Below are 18534 nucleotides of genomic sequence, written 5' to 3'. Positions count from 1 at the left end.
AAGATGATATTCATTGTAACAATTTGCATGGGCACTTAATTATTTAACTTAGGTGTCGTGAAATTGATGCATTCTTATTGTACTAACAATCCAATTAGCAATTTCCTTCGGTATTCCTTCAAACCTTCAAACAATCTATTAATAAAAGATTCCTCACAATATTCTCACTTGATACAATATCTTACAATAGAACACACAAAAGCGAGACAAATGCTCTAACACAATCTTCTAAATGCTCGTAATAAAAACGAATTTCTCCCAATCTTTGCGCAAGTCATAACTGTATCACAATAATTCTTTGTGGTGCGGGTACGACCGCAAGCCGCCCGCGGGTTTCAACCTTTGCCATCCAATCGAGTTGTAATCGTTGTTTACGCTAAAGGAAAACGTTACGTAAACGGTTTTAAAAATATCTATGCAATGAATGAGCTACAATGGGTTGCGGTTACTTCTATACTCTAATATACAGTTTCTTATCTAGATAAAGATGTATATGTGATCCCTGACTGCTATAAGCTGAGGCAGACCGCTAATATAGCATTAAATGTAATCGAAATTGATATAGGTAGATGATAGATGAGAATCATAGTTATACATTAAGCATAGCATTTGTAGGCACGAGCAACTTTTTTTATAATCCTTCTGTTTCTTTTTATTTTAAATGTTATCCTCTGTCTTGTCCTTATTGTAATGTTTTTGAAACGGATAAATGTTGTGAGGACTAAATAAAGATGATTTTGTTATTATTAATCAACAGAATCCTGAATATTATTAATTGCATTGTTTCTGTCCATTTGACACCATTCTAATATTATTCATCAATGATTTATGTAATTAAGTTGCGTGTTCTTTGATAACAATTTACATTGTAACTAAGTTTCCGTTATCCTAAATAATCGGAAATAGTAAACACGAATATGCACTCAAGACAAAATTGGAGGTGAAATCCTGGTTAGTTCTAGGTGCAATGAAAGCTCTAACATTTGCTTGGTTTTGACTCAGTACATGTAACTATATTACTAGTACAGTATTATCTGTGATTATAGCGTCGGTTTTTATGTGTTGCGTAGTGTGTGTATTACAAAATAAACATTTAATTAATGATCCTTATTTGTTTTATGTTTTCCATTTGCTTTTTTTGATCTTTTTTTTAATTATAGAATGCCTGTTCTGATAATATAATTCCTTTTTTACTAATTAGAGCATACTTACATGACATCTATTTATAATTTTTCTGAATTATATTAAAATAGAAAAGACAAAAGCTAAATTTTATTACCATGAAGATTTTGTTATAACAAAAAATCTATATTAAATACAATTTCTTTATACAAGCCATCTCATGTATATTTAACCGTTTCTTCCGTCACTTCGAAATGTCCATTAGTCCGTATTTAGTTACCAAATATGGACTTTTGAACTACGTTGCAAAACTCAATACTAATGCTCCTTAATGATCTTCTATGTAGTAATAAAGAAGAAATCGTGGGTGATGCCTATATATAGAATCAAATTCAGCTAAATCATCTAAAAAATAATCAATGAATCCATTCTGCATTTCTATTGAAATTTCTTTTTTTTACACGCTTTTTATTAGCTTCACCTGTATGTTTGTTTGTATGTTTGTTTGTATGTTTGTTTGTATGTTTGTTTGTAACCGACTTCTTTGGGCGCGATTTTGACCCATTTTAAACGGCCAGATTTCGTTCAAACTTTGTAGATTTATTGAGGACCGATGACAATACACTAATTTGATAAAATTATTCCAGTTTTCAATTTGCAAAATATGATTTTTGTTAAAGCGTGTTTTTTAGTTTTTTTAAACTATTATATTTTATTTTTTGTGTATATTGTTTATCTTTAGAACATTATTTTTTTCAACCGACGTGCACGAAGGAGGTTCTGTATTCGACTATAATATATATTAGGCATTTTTTAAAATGGCAAAGGCAAATTCCTAGGTAATTCTTTGGGGTTTAAACCGATTGTTGTGATTATTTTTTTGTTCAATAACTCATTTGGTCCCATTTTTGACTTTTGGGTGGTATTTCCCACCAAGAACGTCGGTGGCCTTGTTTGAAGAAAAGTATTCTTAACCTTAATTCCAGTAATATATTTTATCTTTCAACCAAAATTTATAAAATATTTGTCTTTATAGTATCGTCGTCACATGGACTCTGTATATGACTTCATCGTGGTCGGTGGAGGGTCAGCTGGTTCCGTGGTGGCCGCCAGACTGTCAGAAGTACCTGAGTGGAGAGTTCTGTTATTAGAAGCCGGTAAGGATGGTGTATGGCCTAACCCCTCATAAGAGGCCCGTGTCAATACAGTGTTAACATATTACCTATAGAGACTGACGATGGTGATAATAAATACACGAATTATGAGTCATCACTACATAGTATAAAACAAAGTCGCCTTCTCTGTCCCTATGTCTCTATGTATGCTTAAATCTTTAAAACTACGCAACGGATTTTGATGGAGTTTTTTGAAATAGAACACCTATTAAACTACTCCAAATTTAACACGTGCGAAGCCGCGGGCAAAAGCTAGCATGATATATATAAGAGTTTCATGTGAAAGAAATGAAAAACTTTTTTTTCGAAACTGATTTAGTACAAAATAGTAAGTAGGTCATTTAGTTTTGATCAAATTTTATGATTCAATAAGTTAAATCTGAATATTTTAATAACGTCGTAAATTCTTCGTGATTCAGGTGAACTTTTAAAAGTATTAAAGCTTTTATTTTTTTTTGTGTCATAGCGGGCAAAGAGCTGGTGTTTCACTTGATGGTAAGCGATGTCCACCGCCAATGAACATTCGCAGGGATAGTGCCTCTTTAATAGTAGTAGGTAGGGATAAAATAGAAGGAATAGACTAGGAAGTCACATATTTATGCCATTTTAGCGAATAATTGCTTTGAATAATGTTACATTAGTAGAATATCTATTATTATAGGATTCGATGAGCCAACCGGGACCCAAGTGCCCTCCATGTTTTTGAACTTTATCGGATCGAGCATAGACTGGGGTTATCACACGGAACCAGAGCAAGCCGCGTGTCTGGGTGAAAAAGAAAGGAAATGTTATTGGCCGAGGGGAAAAGTAAGTGTGGATAATATCAATTCTTAAAACTTATATTTTATGGTGGACAGGGCTTTTTTCAATTATTATGGCAAGATATTGTGAAACTATTTGTTTGGAAATCATATGAGAATTATTATTGCTTATTAATATAGCTCAAAGTTTGTTTATCTTCTTTTTTCTAACCCTAAATCTATCTACATATAAATTTATCTGTGAAAAAGGAATATTTTGACCTTGTAATAATTCTCACTTCATATTTTGATACTTTTTTTATCATATTATGACTAATTAAGTTTCACCTTCAGGTTTTAGGTGGTACATCAGTAATGAACGGTATGATGTATATAAGAGGATCCAGACATGACTATGACGAATGGGCAGCAGCTGGCAACGAAGGGTGGTCTTATGAAGAAGTTCTACCGTATTTCATGAAGTCAGAGGATAATAAACAAGTTGAGGAAATGGATAAAGGTTACCATGGCACTGGTGGACCGCTCACCGTGTCACAGTTTCCCTACCATCCACCGCTCAGTCAGAGTTTGTTGAAAGCTGGAGAGGAACTTGGTAAGTTATTTGATTTGTATTCAGTTATCCAAAACTCTCGTTACAGAAGATATGGAATAGGGTTGCATTGAACCTTGCACCACCGGTTCATTATTGTACCACTTGAATCTTAGGAAAATGTGATATGTTAGTGGTTTCTTTGTTTTTTTTTTTTATTAAATCTTTTCTAATGATTTATTGTCTTGCGAGTGTTATTGACAAGATTGTGTGCTAGTGTTACGTTAACGACTAAAAATCAAAATGATTGGCCAAATTATGGTATTAGTTATGGACTATTGCACGAAATTTTATTAGTTTTGACAATAGCCGTGACCGGCTAATGACACAACCCATAAAATCTTCACTATTCTAAACAGTCCTTTGACGCTCCACTCTTTATTCTATCTTTGCACTTACCTTCTTATCTACTTAAATCAATCAATCAATCAACCGTTGTAGGAGGTACAACAATTTTTGTACGACCGTCAAGAATCCCCATGACCACGCTCTCTATAAAGCGTTCGAAACGTCCTTATTAATCAAATATCATACAACAACTTAATAATAAGTCCATTGTGCTCGTCTTGTCTTCTTCTCGTGATATTAAATACATTAAAATCGCGTATAAAATCCGTTAAAATCTCGTATTTCTAAAGTAAATATTTTCAACAAGGTTACCAAGTTCGTGATCTAAACGGCGAGATCCACACGGGCTTCTCCATCGCGCAGACGACCAACCGCAACGGGTCCCGCCTGAGCGTGGCGCGCGCGTTCCTCCGTCCCGCGCGACGCCGCCCCAACCTGCACGTGATGCTGAACGCCACCGTCACTAGGGTCCTCATCAACCAGACCACTCGCCAGGCGTATGCTGTGGAAGTGAGAAACAGCTTCGGAGGCACCGAAGTCATCTTCGCCAATAATGAAATTATATTGAGGTGCGTGTAAGCTTTTAACAAGGGTTCAATTTGTTATTGTTAATGTTATTGAAATGATATTTTTAGTCATCCGCTTTGACGTCCAAAATGTTCTGCTTAATTTTAGATACATTTAATCTGAATTCATTGATTAATATCCTATTTATGTCTCAATTTAATATTTTTAAGAAAAAGACATAAATTTGTAACAGTAAATAAATAAACTTACTTATTTTCAAATAGACTATGTCCGTCGCCAATATCTATTTTATCTATCCATAATTTCACAGATCCCATTTGCATCTCAACCTAACATTAAAATCATGAATTCCCTTTGTACCAATTCCAGTGGCGGTGCAGTAGCGACCCCTCAGATCCTACAGCTCAGTGGTGTAGGAGACCCCGAGGTTCTCGCACGAGCGGGAGTTCCACTCGTCCATAAACTTCCTGGAGTTGGTCAAAATCTTCACAACCATGTTACCCATTTCTTGAGCTTCACGATGAATGATAATAACACCGCGCCTTTGAACTGGGCTACCGCTATGGAGTATCTGCTGTTTAGAGATGGACTTATGTCTGGGACAGGTTGGTTTGAACTTCTTTGTTATTGTTGTACTAAATACAATAAACATTGAATTTAGGTCTGTTAGGGACCAATATTAAATTCCCTGATTTCAAATTACTTTTTTAGAATATGTTCCTTGACGTAATTTTTAATAGAATAAAAAGACAATCTAACATAATTTAAACATAATTTAACGGGATAAAAGTACTATAAAATAGCAGCTTTTTTAAACTATTATTAGCTATACCGTTTATTTGTTTCCCGTTTATAATCTCAAATCACAAATTCAATGTTTCCCAATTATTTATTCCAGGAATATCCGAAGTGACAGCATTTATAAATACCAAATATGCGAATCCCGAAGAGGACAACCCGGATATCCAAATGTTCTTCGGCGGTTTCCTCGCAGACTGCGCCAAGACGGGCATGGTGGGGGAGAAGCTTGGAGACGGTTCTAGAAGCATCCAGATGTTTCCAGCTGTTCTGCGGCCCAAGAGCAGGGGCAGGATTGAGATAGCCAGTGCAGATCCATTTGCGCATCCAAAGATTTATGCCAAGTTAGTAGTCATTTAACTGTTTTATTAAAGATACAGTATATAATTAAACTTTTAAATCTTCCTTATATTATAAAGGATTTAGCGAGCTCAATCCCTTTATAACATAATGTTTTGTCTAAAAGTTAAACGAATGCCTATTTCCAGCTACCTCACGCACCCGGACGACGTGAAAGTTCTGATCGAGGGCATAAAGTTCGCGATCAAACTGTCAGAGACGGAGGCGCTGAAGCGCTACGGCATGAAGCTGGACAAGACGCCCGTGGCGGGCTGCGAGCGGTACCGCTTCGGCTGCGACGCGTACTGGGAGTGCGCCGTGCGCGTGCGCACCGGCCCCGAGAACCACCAGGCGGGCTCGTGCCGCATGGGGCCGCGCGCCGACGCGCTCGCCTGCGTCGACCCGCTGCTGCAGGTGGGTGTGCTGTCCCCTGCAGAGGAGAATCTAGGCATAGGGAAGAAAGAGAAAAAAACAGCCATTTATTTTTAAATATATAGATTTTTTAATCTAGACACTTAAAAAAATTAAGATAACATAGACAAGACTAAGGAAGATTATGTTGCTGATATAGGTTTATGGACCAGGTTAGAAAAGACTGACCAACCACATCCTGGTGTTCCCCACAGGTGCAGGGCATCGACCGGCTGCGCGTGGCGGACGCGAGCGTGATGCCGCGCGCGCCGTCCGGCAACACGAACGCGCCGGCCGTCATGATCGGCGAGCGCGCCGCTGACTTCATCAAGCGCCGCTGGCTGCCGCACCAGGTCAGCTTCCGCTCCTTTTGTGCGCTATAAGCGCCCGACAGAGCTGGTGGTTCACCTGATGGTATGCGATCACCACCGCCCATGAACATTCACAGGGATAGCCACGGCGATCATTATGCTAAGGTCTTGCTTTAAATATCATCTTCGTCAGCCTATATATGTTCCCACTACTGGGACACAGGTCTCTTGTGAGCGTTTAGGCTATAATCCACCATCTTGACCTAGTGCGAGTTGACTATAAATATACGTAACTATTAATATTATAACAATTTATGTCATATCGGACGACTGAGCACGATTAACACGGCCCATAGCTCATGAACTTTTGCTACCACAGCAAATGTTCATTGCCCGTTTTAAGGGGTAAAGCAAAAGGAAAGGATTAAGGACATGAATGAATCTGACTGTTCGAACGAAATAACGTAGCATGCTACAATTTCACGCCAATTTATTAAAAAAATATGCTATTTGGTAAGATAATTTATTTTATAAAGGAAATTACACTTATATACACGATATTAAAAGTGATCAATACATTATAATATTGTAAAATTGTCAGAAGCCACAGAAACAACAACAATTAAACATTATAAAATTGTTAGAAGTCGTTCTAATTCCAGAATAACTAAAATAACTGGCACATTAGACACTATACAATATATAATCTGTGCAAAGGCTTACAATACTGTTGCCAACATTTTGACTTCATCATTAAAAAATGATCTTCTCTGCATTCACAACTTTTCAATCATAATAGCAGAGGCGCCACCACCACCATTACAAGTAGTAGCTACACCTTTTTGACCTTCCTTCATAACATGACACAGATGTATTTTCTTGTGTTTGGTTTCACGCGAGTATTATACATTTAGAAATTAAAAACTTTTCAACGGATTTTAAACGCGATTTATTCATTATATTATTAACCCGACGTTTCGAACACTTTACAGCGAGCGTGGTCAGTCTCCCCGTGACCACGCTCGCTGTAAAGTGTTCGAAACGTCGGGTTAATAATATAATGAATAAATCGCGTTTAAAATCCGTTGAAAAGTTTTTAATTTCTAAATGACACAGATGTGCAACCAACCTCGATCCAGACATCCCAATCGGATGACCTAAGCTAACGGCACTTCCGTGAACATTAATTTTATTTGAATCTATACTTAAGAGTCTTTGATTAGCAATAGCAACTACGCTAAAAGGTTCATTGATTTCCCAGAGGTCTATTTCGCTCGCTTTAAGTCCAGTTTTTTCTAAAAGCTTCGATATAGCAATCGATGGGGCTATTGGAAATTCAATAGGGTCACATTCTCCGTCAGCATATCCAAGGATACGAGCAAGCGGTTTCAATTGTAATTTTCTTGCAGCATCACCAGTCATCATAACAATAGCAGCTGCGCCATCGTTTAACGCTGCTGCATTACCAGCTGTTATTGTCCCATTCTCTTTTTCGAAGGCTGGCTGTAGATTTTTGAACGTTTCGTAATTTATTCTTTTATGTTCTTCATCTTCAGCAAATACTATATCCTTCCCTCGTTTTTGTGGTACACGTACAGGCACTAGTTCAGCATCAAAAACCTTATCTTTATATGCGGCTTCTGTTTTTCGGTAGCTGTTTATTGCGTGTTCGTCTTGTTCTTCTTTTGATATATTGAACTTTTTAGCGATATGTTCACCGCAATTGCCCATATGTATTTGATTGTACACATCAGTCAGACCGTCGTATAATATTCCGTCAACTAATTGCGTTCCACCGTAAGCTATTTCTCCTCTTTTTAAATAGAAAGGAATGTTCGACATGGATTCCATACCACCAGCTATCACGACGTCTTGAGTTCCAGTTTGCAAACATTGGGTAGCAATCAATACAGATTTTAAGCCTGATGAGCAAACTTTATTAACAGTCGTACAAATTGTGCTTGTTGGTAGGCCACCAAATATAGCGGCTTGTCTTGCTGGTGACTGTCCAAGATAAGCAGAACAAACATTTCCCATGTAAACCTGGAAAAGTTATACGGACTTTTATTTTCAATCTTAAAGTGCGGACGGTAAGGATGAATCGTATAATGTAAAATTTTTAATGCATTCGTATTTGATTTAGTACAATAGAGGCTCTTTACTGCTTATCAGGTTATTATCTGTTAATAACATCGTCATTTCTCAAGAATGTTGCATGTAATTGTGTTAATTACTCAACATTTTATTAAATAAGCATAAAGAAATTTTATTTTGACAAAATATCAACGGTTCATCAGTATTTTCTCTAAATCTTATTTTCTTCATACGATTCTATATCATAAAATTTTCAACTTTGACTCTATTTATGATAATTGATATCCATAAAAATTACTCACCTCTTTGACTTCTTCTTTCGCTATACCTGCTCGTTCTACAGCTGCCTTCACAGCAACACCACCTAATTCTGTAGCTGATAAACTGGCCAGACTTCCTCTAAACGATCCTATAGGTGTTCTCACTGCAGACACTACCACAACTTCGTTTAACGCAATATTTGTGGACATCATGACTTTTATTTTTATTATAGAAACTGTTACGCTGTTAAAACCCGATATATTCTGTTCGATTTATAATTCTAAGAGAGTAAACTGATTCTGTTCACAGAACAATGATCAATAAACGTATTAGATGCTATTTACGAACGCGAATGATGCAATCTAAGATTGCGTTTACATGAGTGATTTATATACAGAAAAATAGTAAATTACAATTATTAGTTTGAAATTGTATGAAATTCAATGACAATGCTAAAGATGAAAGGCAAATAATACATTTAAAAACTTAGCTAAAGGCCACCTTATCGCTAGGTAGCGATCTCTACCAGACAATCCTTAAAGTTATCTTCTTAAATCATCCTCTATAATAGTGATTGATTTATGAGTAATATCGACCGTCGTTGAATTTAGAAAATTTAAACGAAATATTTTGGGAAATTAATGAAAATTTGATATTTATTTATAAATAAGTAGTTTCTCGACCAGACTAGGCCTTTATTTAGAGTTTTAATTGAGACAAGTAGGTGACAAGCTAAAAATTGTTGAAATCCGCTCAGCCGTTATTGAGTTACAAGGGTATAAATAACACTTCTTATATAGGTTTAGAAGATATAACTATGAGTAGATACCAACATAGGAAGCGTCCTTACCATCGCCATAGTCTTTATTATATGGTAGACCTTTCAATAATTAATTCTACAATTACCTTTGCAATATTACTAATATTACAAGTGATGAGTGTAACTATAGAATTGTTATAATCAATAATAAAGTATTCAAATAGTACCAACACATGCAAATAATATGTGCCTGCGCTTGTGAACATTGCCTTAGAATCCATAGGCATCGTTTATTGTAACTGCGCCATCAGAGCTCCTAATAAGAAGCCCCGCTAAGTCGTTTGTTCGTACAAACGTAATTACGATTTCCTTTGCGACATAACCGTTTTAATTTCCGCTTAACACTTCATTCGCGAAAATTGTATATTTTATATGACCAATTGTGCAACAGAATAAAAAAAATAATACACCTTTCACGTAAAAGTACTTTATTTTTTCAGATACCTTATCAATCTGACCAAGGAGGAATCTCAAACATCCTTAGTGTTAGTGAAAGCAGGTATCCCGGTTGGCAACCCTGGCGATAACTAATTTAAGAGTAACTGTATCAATAAAATTGTAATTATTTATGTATGAAACAATATGTTTTTAGTAGAAAGTTTCAAATATAACGGAATATTTGTGACGCAAGGACTACTACGGTCTGCTTCATACCAATTAAGGAACCCCAGTTCTTTTCAGGTTATTTATTAGAAAATTTAAATTTTATAAGAATTATTTCACCAGGTTGTCTTAGTATTGTAAGATTGTAGGTTATAATTAGAGATAAACAATATGTAAATGCTTGTACAAATACTCGATAGAAGTAGGATATTTATCTATGTTTTAGTATAAGTAGTTGTAAGATACTTACATAATCAATAAGTAGGTGTAGCAAGTAGGTCATTTATAGTTTTCAACAAAATTAAAAAAGATGTAGGTACAAGTACAACATATTGATCAAATCATGTAATTTATCCGTTATGAAGTCCTAAATTCTAAACAGATTGCTATTTAATATTATTTTATTGTTAAAAAGGCATTATTAAGAAGCGTATATGATTATGAATAATGAATATTTTTCATCTGCAAATATTATCCTCTACAGGCTATTCAGAGTAGATAAAGTCCACTATATTATGTTACCTAATGCATGCGTTTATCCATAATAAATATAATAAGGCGTCTATACATTATGAATCGTTAAAATAATTTGTATTTATTATTATTTTAAAAATTGCTGCACTTTTAACGCAACACATTTTTGTCGTTTTTTAAGAGACGTTTACTATCAGCAATACCTAGCTGGACATCTGATATTATGAGATATCATATTACTGACTCGTTGTGTGTTTTTCAATGATATTTATTAGTGTTCTTCTATTGTAGGATAATAAATTACAGGCGATTCATTGCAATGTTAATAAAAAATCTTCAGTAAACAACAGTAGGTAACAAAAATATTTTTTAATTTATTCCCACATCTAACAATTATTCTTTCTAGTTCTAGTTTTTCGTGTATTTTATGTGAATTTTTTTTAGTATCAAAATATAATATGTTACCAGCACATGTGCTATTTTTTAATAAACTTTTAAGTGACTACTCTAACGCTTTTTTTATTATTTTATTCCCCTCTCCATTTGTTTTATACAAACATAATTTAAGTGCTTCATTTTAAGCTTAACAACGCGTAAAAATAAAATTATAAATGCGTGTGTGTGTGTGTGTGTGCGCGCGTTTGTTTTTATGTGTGCGTGTGTGACGTGAGTTTGTTTATTCTTATTTGCGTCTATAAGTACTTTAATATGTTTTAAAACTAGTCGTCTACTCTGTCTCGACTTAATCTAATGTTTGCTTAATGATAATGTGAGTGTCAATTAATTATTGTTTTTGCAATTTTTTTACTTAATTATAATAATTGAAATTATAAATATTAATTATAAAGGGCATCTTAAAATGAGTGCTGTCTAATAATCTCGGGTTTTGAGCAGCAAAAGCGGAGACGCAGCCTTTTGGTTCATTATGAGGTATAATAATATGGGATGTTGTATGAAAAATGTTTGAAGCATTGTAAATTACGAATCCTGCTGCTACTATTACTATTATTATAAATACGAAAATTTGTAAGGCTATGTGTGTGTTTGTTGCTCTTTCACGCAAAAACTACTGAACAGATTACAATGAAATTTGGTTGGACAACTGGAATAACATAAGGGCCAACTATTTATCCCGATATTCCTACGGGATACGGACATACGCGGGTGAAACCGCGGGGCGCAGCTAGTGTGATATAAAATTCAATTATTTACAATGCAATTAAAAAAAAATTACAATTACTACTCAAGTACCCCACAATAATTTAAAGAAATAAATAATAAATATAATGCCAGAAGTTGTAGCTTGACTTTAACTTAAAAATAGTTGGTAGGTACTCATTGTCAGTTTCGTGGTAGATTGGTAAAATTTTGTAGTATCAATACTGAATACTCAGAGTGTATATATGAAGAAAACTTCTGAGTACTCTGTGGTTTGCCAACGTTATCTGTGGTATTAGTTAGTTAATATACAACAATGTACTCTGTGGTACTATATTAGACCTGTGTGTCAAACTCAAAAAGTGAAACGACAAAGTGTAAATTGCAAAAATTGACAATTGCTACATAGTACATGTTCAGAGTAATTCCGAATTTGATCAATAAAAATTGAAACAGATCTTCCTATCTAAAATAAATCCGCAGATACTACGTAAAGTCTTTTCTGTTATAATTTTTATAGCATTTTTACATCCAAAGATTATATCAGAAACGACTGTAAGCTGAATAGAGTTCAGGTTAGTTTCATAAGTTATAAGAAATATAATTTCTCTATACGACTATTGTATATTTTTTTTCGGATATGTGTATTTGCGAAGTATGGACATAGAAGTTTTCTTCCAGCTGCATATTCGTGCATGGAAGCTAATAACGTGGGGCCGCATCGTTCATTTTGTTGTACCTAGCAGTTTTACAAAAGGCTTAGCTCTGTTATACGTTGGAGCAAGTCTCTTGCAAACCTGCAACATTCCTCGACTTAATCTGTGATCGACAATGATGTAATGATTTACTCGCATTTACATCTAACGATGGTAAAAATCCAATTGTGTGCTGTCAATGGATTTTTAGAATTATCGTCATGTGTAAATGTTCGCCAACTTTCTATGAATATTCTTCATAAATTTCGTTGTGATAGCATAATAGTTGGTTTAAGAATTTTATAATTGCTTCCTAGAAACTCATTGATAAACATGTAACATGCTTGATTGGATTTTTTAATTAAATTTTTATTAAGTAATAAGCTCCCAATCCAATATTGTTATATCTTTATTGTCTGTGACATAGTCGTGCATATTGATCTTAATTTTTGTTTATAAACTAATATAAACAATGTATAACATAAATCCTGGACTTTTTAAATTTAAGCAGCAGCATTCTAAAGGCTAACTGTGAGGACATACAATTATATATCTTTTATTCATAGTAACACATTCTGAGTACCTATGTACAATTATATGACTATACTAAAAGAGGAAACATTCATATAAATAAACTGATCAACTGATTTCAAAAACTCTTTCACCATTTCAAAGCTGTATTATTCCTGAGTGACAGGCTTCATTTTGTTTTTATTACCACAGTCTATATCAGGCACCTAGTATTAAATATTATTCACTTAATTTTCTAATAAAAAAAGTGAATAAAAATTTATATATTTTAAATAATAATTAAAATATAAAAGGTTCGCATTTGATACAATTGTAATCAGCCCCTTAAAAAAATCCTTTTTCGTTAATTATCAATTACCACATGTTGCTATTTTTATCAGAAACATTTTAAGATGAATGATGTGTAAGAAGTTCTGAGATTCCACAACAATATACCAATTACCATAAATATAGACATAATTCCTTAAATTATTAAATGTCTTCTTTGATACTTCCATCTTTCTTTATAAAACTTAATCCCATGACCTACTAGCAGCATATTGTAGAAGGAACTACATAAACATAGCCTATTAACTCTTCATTTTCTTTATGCGTATTCATTTGATTACAACTCACACAGTACAACTATTGTAGTGTTAAAAGATGTATTGGAGCAATGAACTGTAATAAACATTACATACCTATAAAAAAAACTTTTAAATATATAGGAACATGCAGTGCATAGTAATTAAGGCTTGAAAAGCTTAAACTGGCTAAGTAAAATTTGAAATAAAATGAGTGAGCATATTGTGATTATAAATTTATTTTTAAAATTAGGCACAATTGCATGAGCATAGCTACAGTACAAAGCAATCTTTAAACATATGTTAGCCCATTTTGCTTTTCTTAAAAACACATTTTTGATGCTAGGCCCAATAACAAATTTTTTTATTAATTATTAATGAGGCGGTATAAACTCTTGTGGCCATTATGCATTGAATAGTGCAAATAACTTATAGCAAACGTACTCTTATGCGCAGCAAAGGCAAAATGGTTTGTGGATAATATAATTTCAATATTTTATTTCATGGTTTTCTTTTTAATGTTACGATGGAGTAGCTATGAATCAGGTAGTGTATAATCAATATAAAAAATGGAAGAAATAAAAAGGTTTGAACTTAGTACTTTTTTTAGGTTGAATAAACATGAGTGAGGTAAATGGTATTCCGCCAAATAAAAAGGCGAAATTAGAAATTCCAGTAGTAAATGATGTTGATAATCAAGATTTCACGGAAGATACTCAGGCTGATGATGATAATTTTGTGATGGATGATAAGTACAACAACTTTGTGACGCAAGAGGAATTGCAGAAGTTAAAGGAGTTCAAAATTCTGGACGAAGTCAAATCTGATGATGAGTCAAGTGATGGCAGCTCGGTCACCTCTGAGGGTATTGTATTGTAGTATAATAAGAGAATTTTTGAGTCTTTCTAGTTATTATTATTGTGCATATAAATTGAGAGTGTATTAAAAGGCGATAAAACAGGATATTATTAGTTATTAATACTGATCAATTTGGCTATTATTTGTTTTGTATGTACATTCTCCAGACATACCCGAGGAAGAGATAGAGAAGATGCTGGAAGAAGACTTACCGGAAGATTTTAAAGGTGTTCCTAAACCAAAAGAAAAACCATATATCTTACGGTCCAAAATTATTATGGAAGGTAAGATATAATTAAAGATAAATTTAAAATTTTGACAAGTATCTATTTATACTATAGCTTTTTCTATAGATTATATGGGAAACAAGGAAAAAAATACAGCTTATTAATTCTTATATACATCACATGCCATATAAGTTAGTACATAAATGTGGTTTTGTGTATTCAATATTCTTAGTAGTAAATATTCTTAGATAATATACAAATTATTAGAATGACATGACATGACTATAATTATAATAAAGTTCAGTTTTAAGTTAAAATTATATCATGCAGTTGCATTGTAAATCTCTAGATTTCAAATATTCCTAGATAGTGTGGTTGCCCTCTCTAACACAAAAAAAATGTAAATCACTCAAAATAACACAAATTATTAAGTGTTTCTAGACAAAACAAATCATAGCCACACTTTAACATAGACATTATTTTTACAGAAAAGGGTATAAACCCTTTTGAGGTTCTGCCCTTAGATTGGATCTGCGCTAGACATATGAGTGGTATCCCCGTATATATGCACCGGCCCAGTCGTGTAGTCACTCTAGCAAAACCATATTGCCTTGGAAAAAGCAATATTCAGGTAAATTATTGATTTTGAAGTAACATATTTAAAAATTGTTGGAATTTATTATAATATCCACTCTTGCCTCCTTGCACAAACTGTATCTTAGCAATTTGGATAATTTTAATAGTAAGTATATAATACAACACCAGATAAATAATTTGCATTGTACTTTTGTGTACTTTAGCTTTTGTTTGAACATGAATTAGTAAAGAAATAATACCTCATATTTGGCCTGTTTCTAATAGACAATATCATTACAGCGACACGACATTCCAATTAGTGCTATCCCATGCCTAGCCTATAGAAGAGCTTTAGAAGAAGAAGAAAAACAAAAGGAAATAGATAAAAAAATACAAGAGCAAATAGAAATTGCTAATGCTCAAGTGAAAAAAACGGAGACGCCTCTTAGTAAAGGATTAAACAAGTTAAATGAAAAGTTGGCCTTCAAACCATATGACATATCAAAGAAGACAATTGATTCAGTTAAAATAGAAGTGAATGCTAATGTGTGTCCATTTAAAAGAAGTATGCAAGATAGTAGTAAAGATGAATGTAACAGGAATAAGGAAACATCTAGTAATGATGTTAATGATATTACTGCAGGTGAAGCTGGGGAAGTAAGTTCTGAGAAAATTGAATTTAAAATTCAGCCTATTACAGAGGACTCAAATAGTATTAACGATGAAGCATTTAAATCAAATTATGATAATGAAACTCAAGATATTAAATGCAACACCAATAATAATGTAGAGAGCAATGATAGTTTAAGTAATGCTGAGAGCAAAGCTGAAGGAGATGAAAATACTGATACGAATGCTGAAAAAATTCCGTTAAACATACAACCAGTGATACTGCCAGGAGGAGTAGCCATGCCACCTCCAAGAGTAGAAAACGTTAATACAAGTTGGAAAACACAGCATCTAACGTATGAACAAATAAATGAATATTGTAAGAAACTGTTCCAATTTAAAACAGTGGAGGTGATGCAGTTTAAGTAAGTTTAATCGATTTTATGGTTATGTGTATATTTACATGTGCAAATATGATAAATAGATGTTTAACAGATAATTATCTTATAATATAACAAGTTGTGATAGAACAAAGCAATTTAACCTGCTTAATTTTAAACAACCATTTTAGGTTACTTTTAGTCTCCAAAGTGTAAGTAATGATGGTTTTTTTTTGTTAATAAGTATTAATGTATTTATTTTGCTAGGCGTTGGGCGGACCGTCGTAAATACACCAAAGCTCGAAAGGCCTTACAACATCCCACTTTACCGGAAGGAACGAAGCTCATTACAATACCCAATAATGGACAAGAAAATGGTAAATTTCAAGTCTATATTTCAATGCTAATAATATAACGCTGAGGACTTTGTTTGTTTGAATGCTGTAATTGCATGAATTACTCATTAAATTGCAAAATTTATTTCACCATTGGATATATAAATTATTCCTTAGTACTATATGTTAAGTCCCGTGTCCCCTACTGGGGCACGGGGCAGATGATATACATCTGTTTCACTGATCGATTTTCTTTATGGACAAGTAGGTGATCAGCCTGCTGTGTCCTGCCAGACCGAGACTTTTTTTTTATTGTCCCCACCGGGAATCGAACCCAGGAACCCAGGAACTCCGCTTTTTACGCTCACGCGTTTACCACTGTACCCAGGAGGCGTCATTAATACTATATAGTAAATATATATTTCAAAATTGAATAAAAATAAAAAATAACTTAATTTTCCAGGTGGTAAAGGCAAAAGAGACTGGGTGATGAATATGAACGGACGGTGCTATTTATCTGTCTTCCATGAATATGTTTATCGGGCGCTGCATAAACAGCCTGTGTATGAGTTTACGCAACTAGGTATGTATTACTGCTTTGTGTTGTTGTAAATGATAGTAATTGTTGGATGCAATTACATGACATTGTGAATGAATTATTTTGTGCATCGTAAGAATGAGTAATACATATATTTTTTTAATTTATGAGCATTTTAATGCTTTAAAATAAAAATGTATTTGCGTCTTGGAACACCGGACAGAAGTGAGAACCTGATTTAATTTAACGTACGACCGGATTACGGCTAGCACTGTGGATTAGAGAAGCCTTGTATGTGTGTTGACTGACATTGAACCTTATTTTAATGACGCAAAGGCCTAATTTGAATTCACTTACTTCGATCTTTATAAGAGATACTACAACCGTACAACTGACATTGAATCTGACATAACATCAAAATCATGCATTAACTTTATTTCGATTGACTCTTTCTTCAGTGACTGTGTGTTTTCTTAAGTGACTGCGTGTTTTCTTTAGTGACTTAGTGCTTTCTTTAGTGACTGCGTGTCTGTATGTTCATTTGAAGTGAAATTTATCCCCAAATGATTCCAGAGAACGCGTCCAACCCGTACCAGGCGACGGTGTTCATCGGCGACATGCGGTACGGCGTGGGCTACGGCAGCAGCAAGCGGCAGGCCAAGGCGGCGGCGGCCCGGGCTTCCATACAGATACTCATACCGGAGATGAATGAGGAGATCGCCGCGCCCAACTCGAACGAACCGGATTTCTCGGTACTTTTTTTTTAATACGACACAAAGAGTAGTCGTCAGCACCTTGGGTTTCAATGGATGAGTGGCGGGTTTGAGACCAGACGCGTGTGCAAGAAATAAATTGATTTATCTGCACGTGAGCATGGCTCGAATCGGTGAAGGAAAACATTGTGAGGAAATCGCCATGACCAAGAATTAAAAGTTCGACGACATGTGATATTTCCAACCCGCACTTGGCCAGCTACTGCCGTAGCGTTTACCATCAGGAGAGTCACCATCTACATTGCTGACGATGAAATAAAAAAGCCTGTGTCTTCCACATAGGTCTTCTAACGTCATCACTTACACTGGAATTACTACTGCTTTAAGACGTGTATCGTGTATCGAAACCAGGATCGCACAGTTAACGATTATGTTCTATTCTTTGGATATAATGCGAAAATGTATAGCTGCTTTCAAATTACAATAAAGATTTGTAGAATGTGTTTTTAGTTGCGACATATTCGGGGGAAATACTCCTTATGCCATTTGACTCAAAGCGTCGAATTTCGACGATCCTAGTGATTTTCTAAAGATTAATTTATTTCACATAGGGAACAATTGTTATTTTAAAAATTATCAATAACAATTACAATAATATTTATTATAAAAATCGAAATTTCCAGTTCTTTGACTACGTGAGTGTGGAGGATCCCCGCA

The 18534-nt window shown here is 34.3% G+C and overlaps 3 protein-coding genes across 3 annotated transcripts in view; 2 read left to right on the top strand and 1 right to left on the bottom strand.

Moving 5' to 3' along the window:
* The window catches only part of LOC119836150 (glucose dehydrogenase [FAD, quinone]), a 30811-nt gene extending 20350 nt beyond the window's left edge, over positions 1-10461 (top strand). The window contains exons 3-11 of the mRNA XM_038361403.1: positions 2159-2279; positions 2959-3104; positions 3392-3650; positions 4303-4564; positions 4893-5128; positions 5422-5665; positions 5810-6074; positions 6287-6424; positions 9998-10461. Coding sequence (XP_038217331.1) covers positions 2159-2279; positions 2959-3104; positions 3392-3650; positions 4303-4564; positions 4893-5128; positions 5422-5665; positions 5810-6074; positions 6287-6424; positions 9998-10084 — 1758 coding nt within the window. The 3' untranslated portion in view covers positions 10085-10461. The remainder of the gene's footprint in view (positions 1-2158; positions 2280-2958; positions 3105-3391; positions 3651-4302; positions 4565-4892; positions 5129-5421; positions 5666-5809; positions 6075-6286; positions 6425-9997) is intronic.
* LOC119836151 (acetyl-CoA acetyltransferase, mitochondrial-like) lies at positions 7127-9075 on the bottom strand. The gene is made up of 3 exons (XM_038361404.1): positions 8779-9075; positions 7501-8425; positions 7127-7253 (listed from the first exon to the last, which is right to left on the bottom strand). The coding sequence occupies exons 1-3, from the start codon at positions 8947-8949 to the stop codon at positions 7159-7161; spliced, it is 1191 nt and encodes a 396-aa protein (XP_038217332.1). The 5' UTR covers positions 8950-9075; the 3' UTR covers positions 7127-7158.
* Positions 10462-12175: 1714 nt separating the features above from the next.
* Positions 12176-18534, top strand: part of LOC119836159 (microprocessor complex subunit DGCR8) — an 8067-nt gene continuing 1708 nt past the window's right edge. Inside the window, exons 1-9 of the mRNA XM_038361413.1 lie at positions 12176-12367; positions 14192-14446; positions 14607-14723; positions 15155-15297; positions 15543-16276; positions 16499-16608; positions 17030-17149; positions 17678-17856; positions 18501-18531. Of these exons, the coding sequence (XP_038217341.1) occupies positions 14203-14446; positions 14607-14723; positions 15155-15297; positions 15543-16276; positions 16499-16608; positions 17030-17149; positions 17678-17856; positions 18501-18531 (1678 nt within the window). The 5' untranslated portion in view covers positions 12176-12367; positions 14192-14202. The remainder of the gene's footprint in view (positions 12368-14191; positions 14447-14606; positions 14724-15154; positions 15298-15542; positions 16277-16498; positions 16609-17029; positions 17150-17677; positions 17857-18500; positions 18532-18534) is intronic.

Source organism: Zerene cesonia, chromosome 23 (genome assembly GCF_012273895.1).
Source record: "Zerene cesonia ecotype Mississippi chromosome 23, Zerene_cesonia_1.1, whole genome shotgun sequence".
Taxonomy (NCBI): Eukaryota; Metazoa; Arthropoda; class Insecta; order Lepidoptera; family Pieridae; genus Zerene; species Zerene cesonia.
Note: the sequence above shows the minus strand (reverse complement) of the source record. Positions and strands in the feature narration are given on the sequence as shown.

Bases quoted from the DNA above. Each gene is read 5' to 3' on its own strand.
- LOC119836151 (XM_038361404.1), bottom strand. From the start codon at position 8,949: ATGATGTCCACAAATATTGCGTTAAACGAAGTTGTGGTAGTGTCTGCA. The intron at 8,426-8,778 runs GTGAGTAATTTT...TAACTTTTCCAG, and splicing joins CGAAAGAAGAAGTCAAAGAG to GTTTACATGGGAAATGTTTG. The intron at 7,254-7,500 runs ATCTGTGTCATT...ACAAGAAAATAC, and splicing joins TGGATCGAGGTTGGTTGCAC to ATCTGTGTCATGTTATGAAG.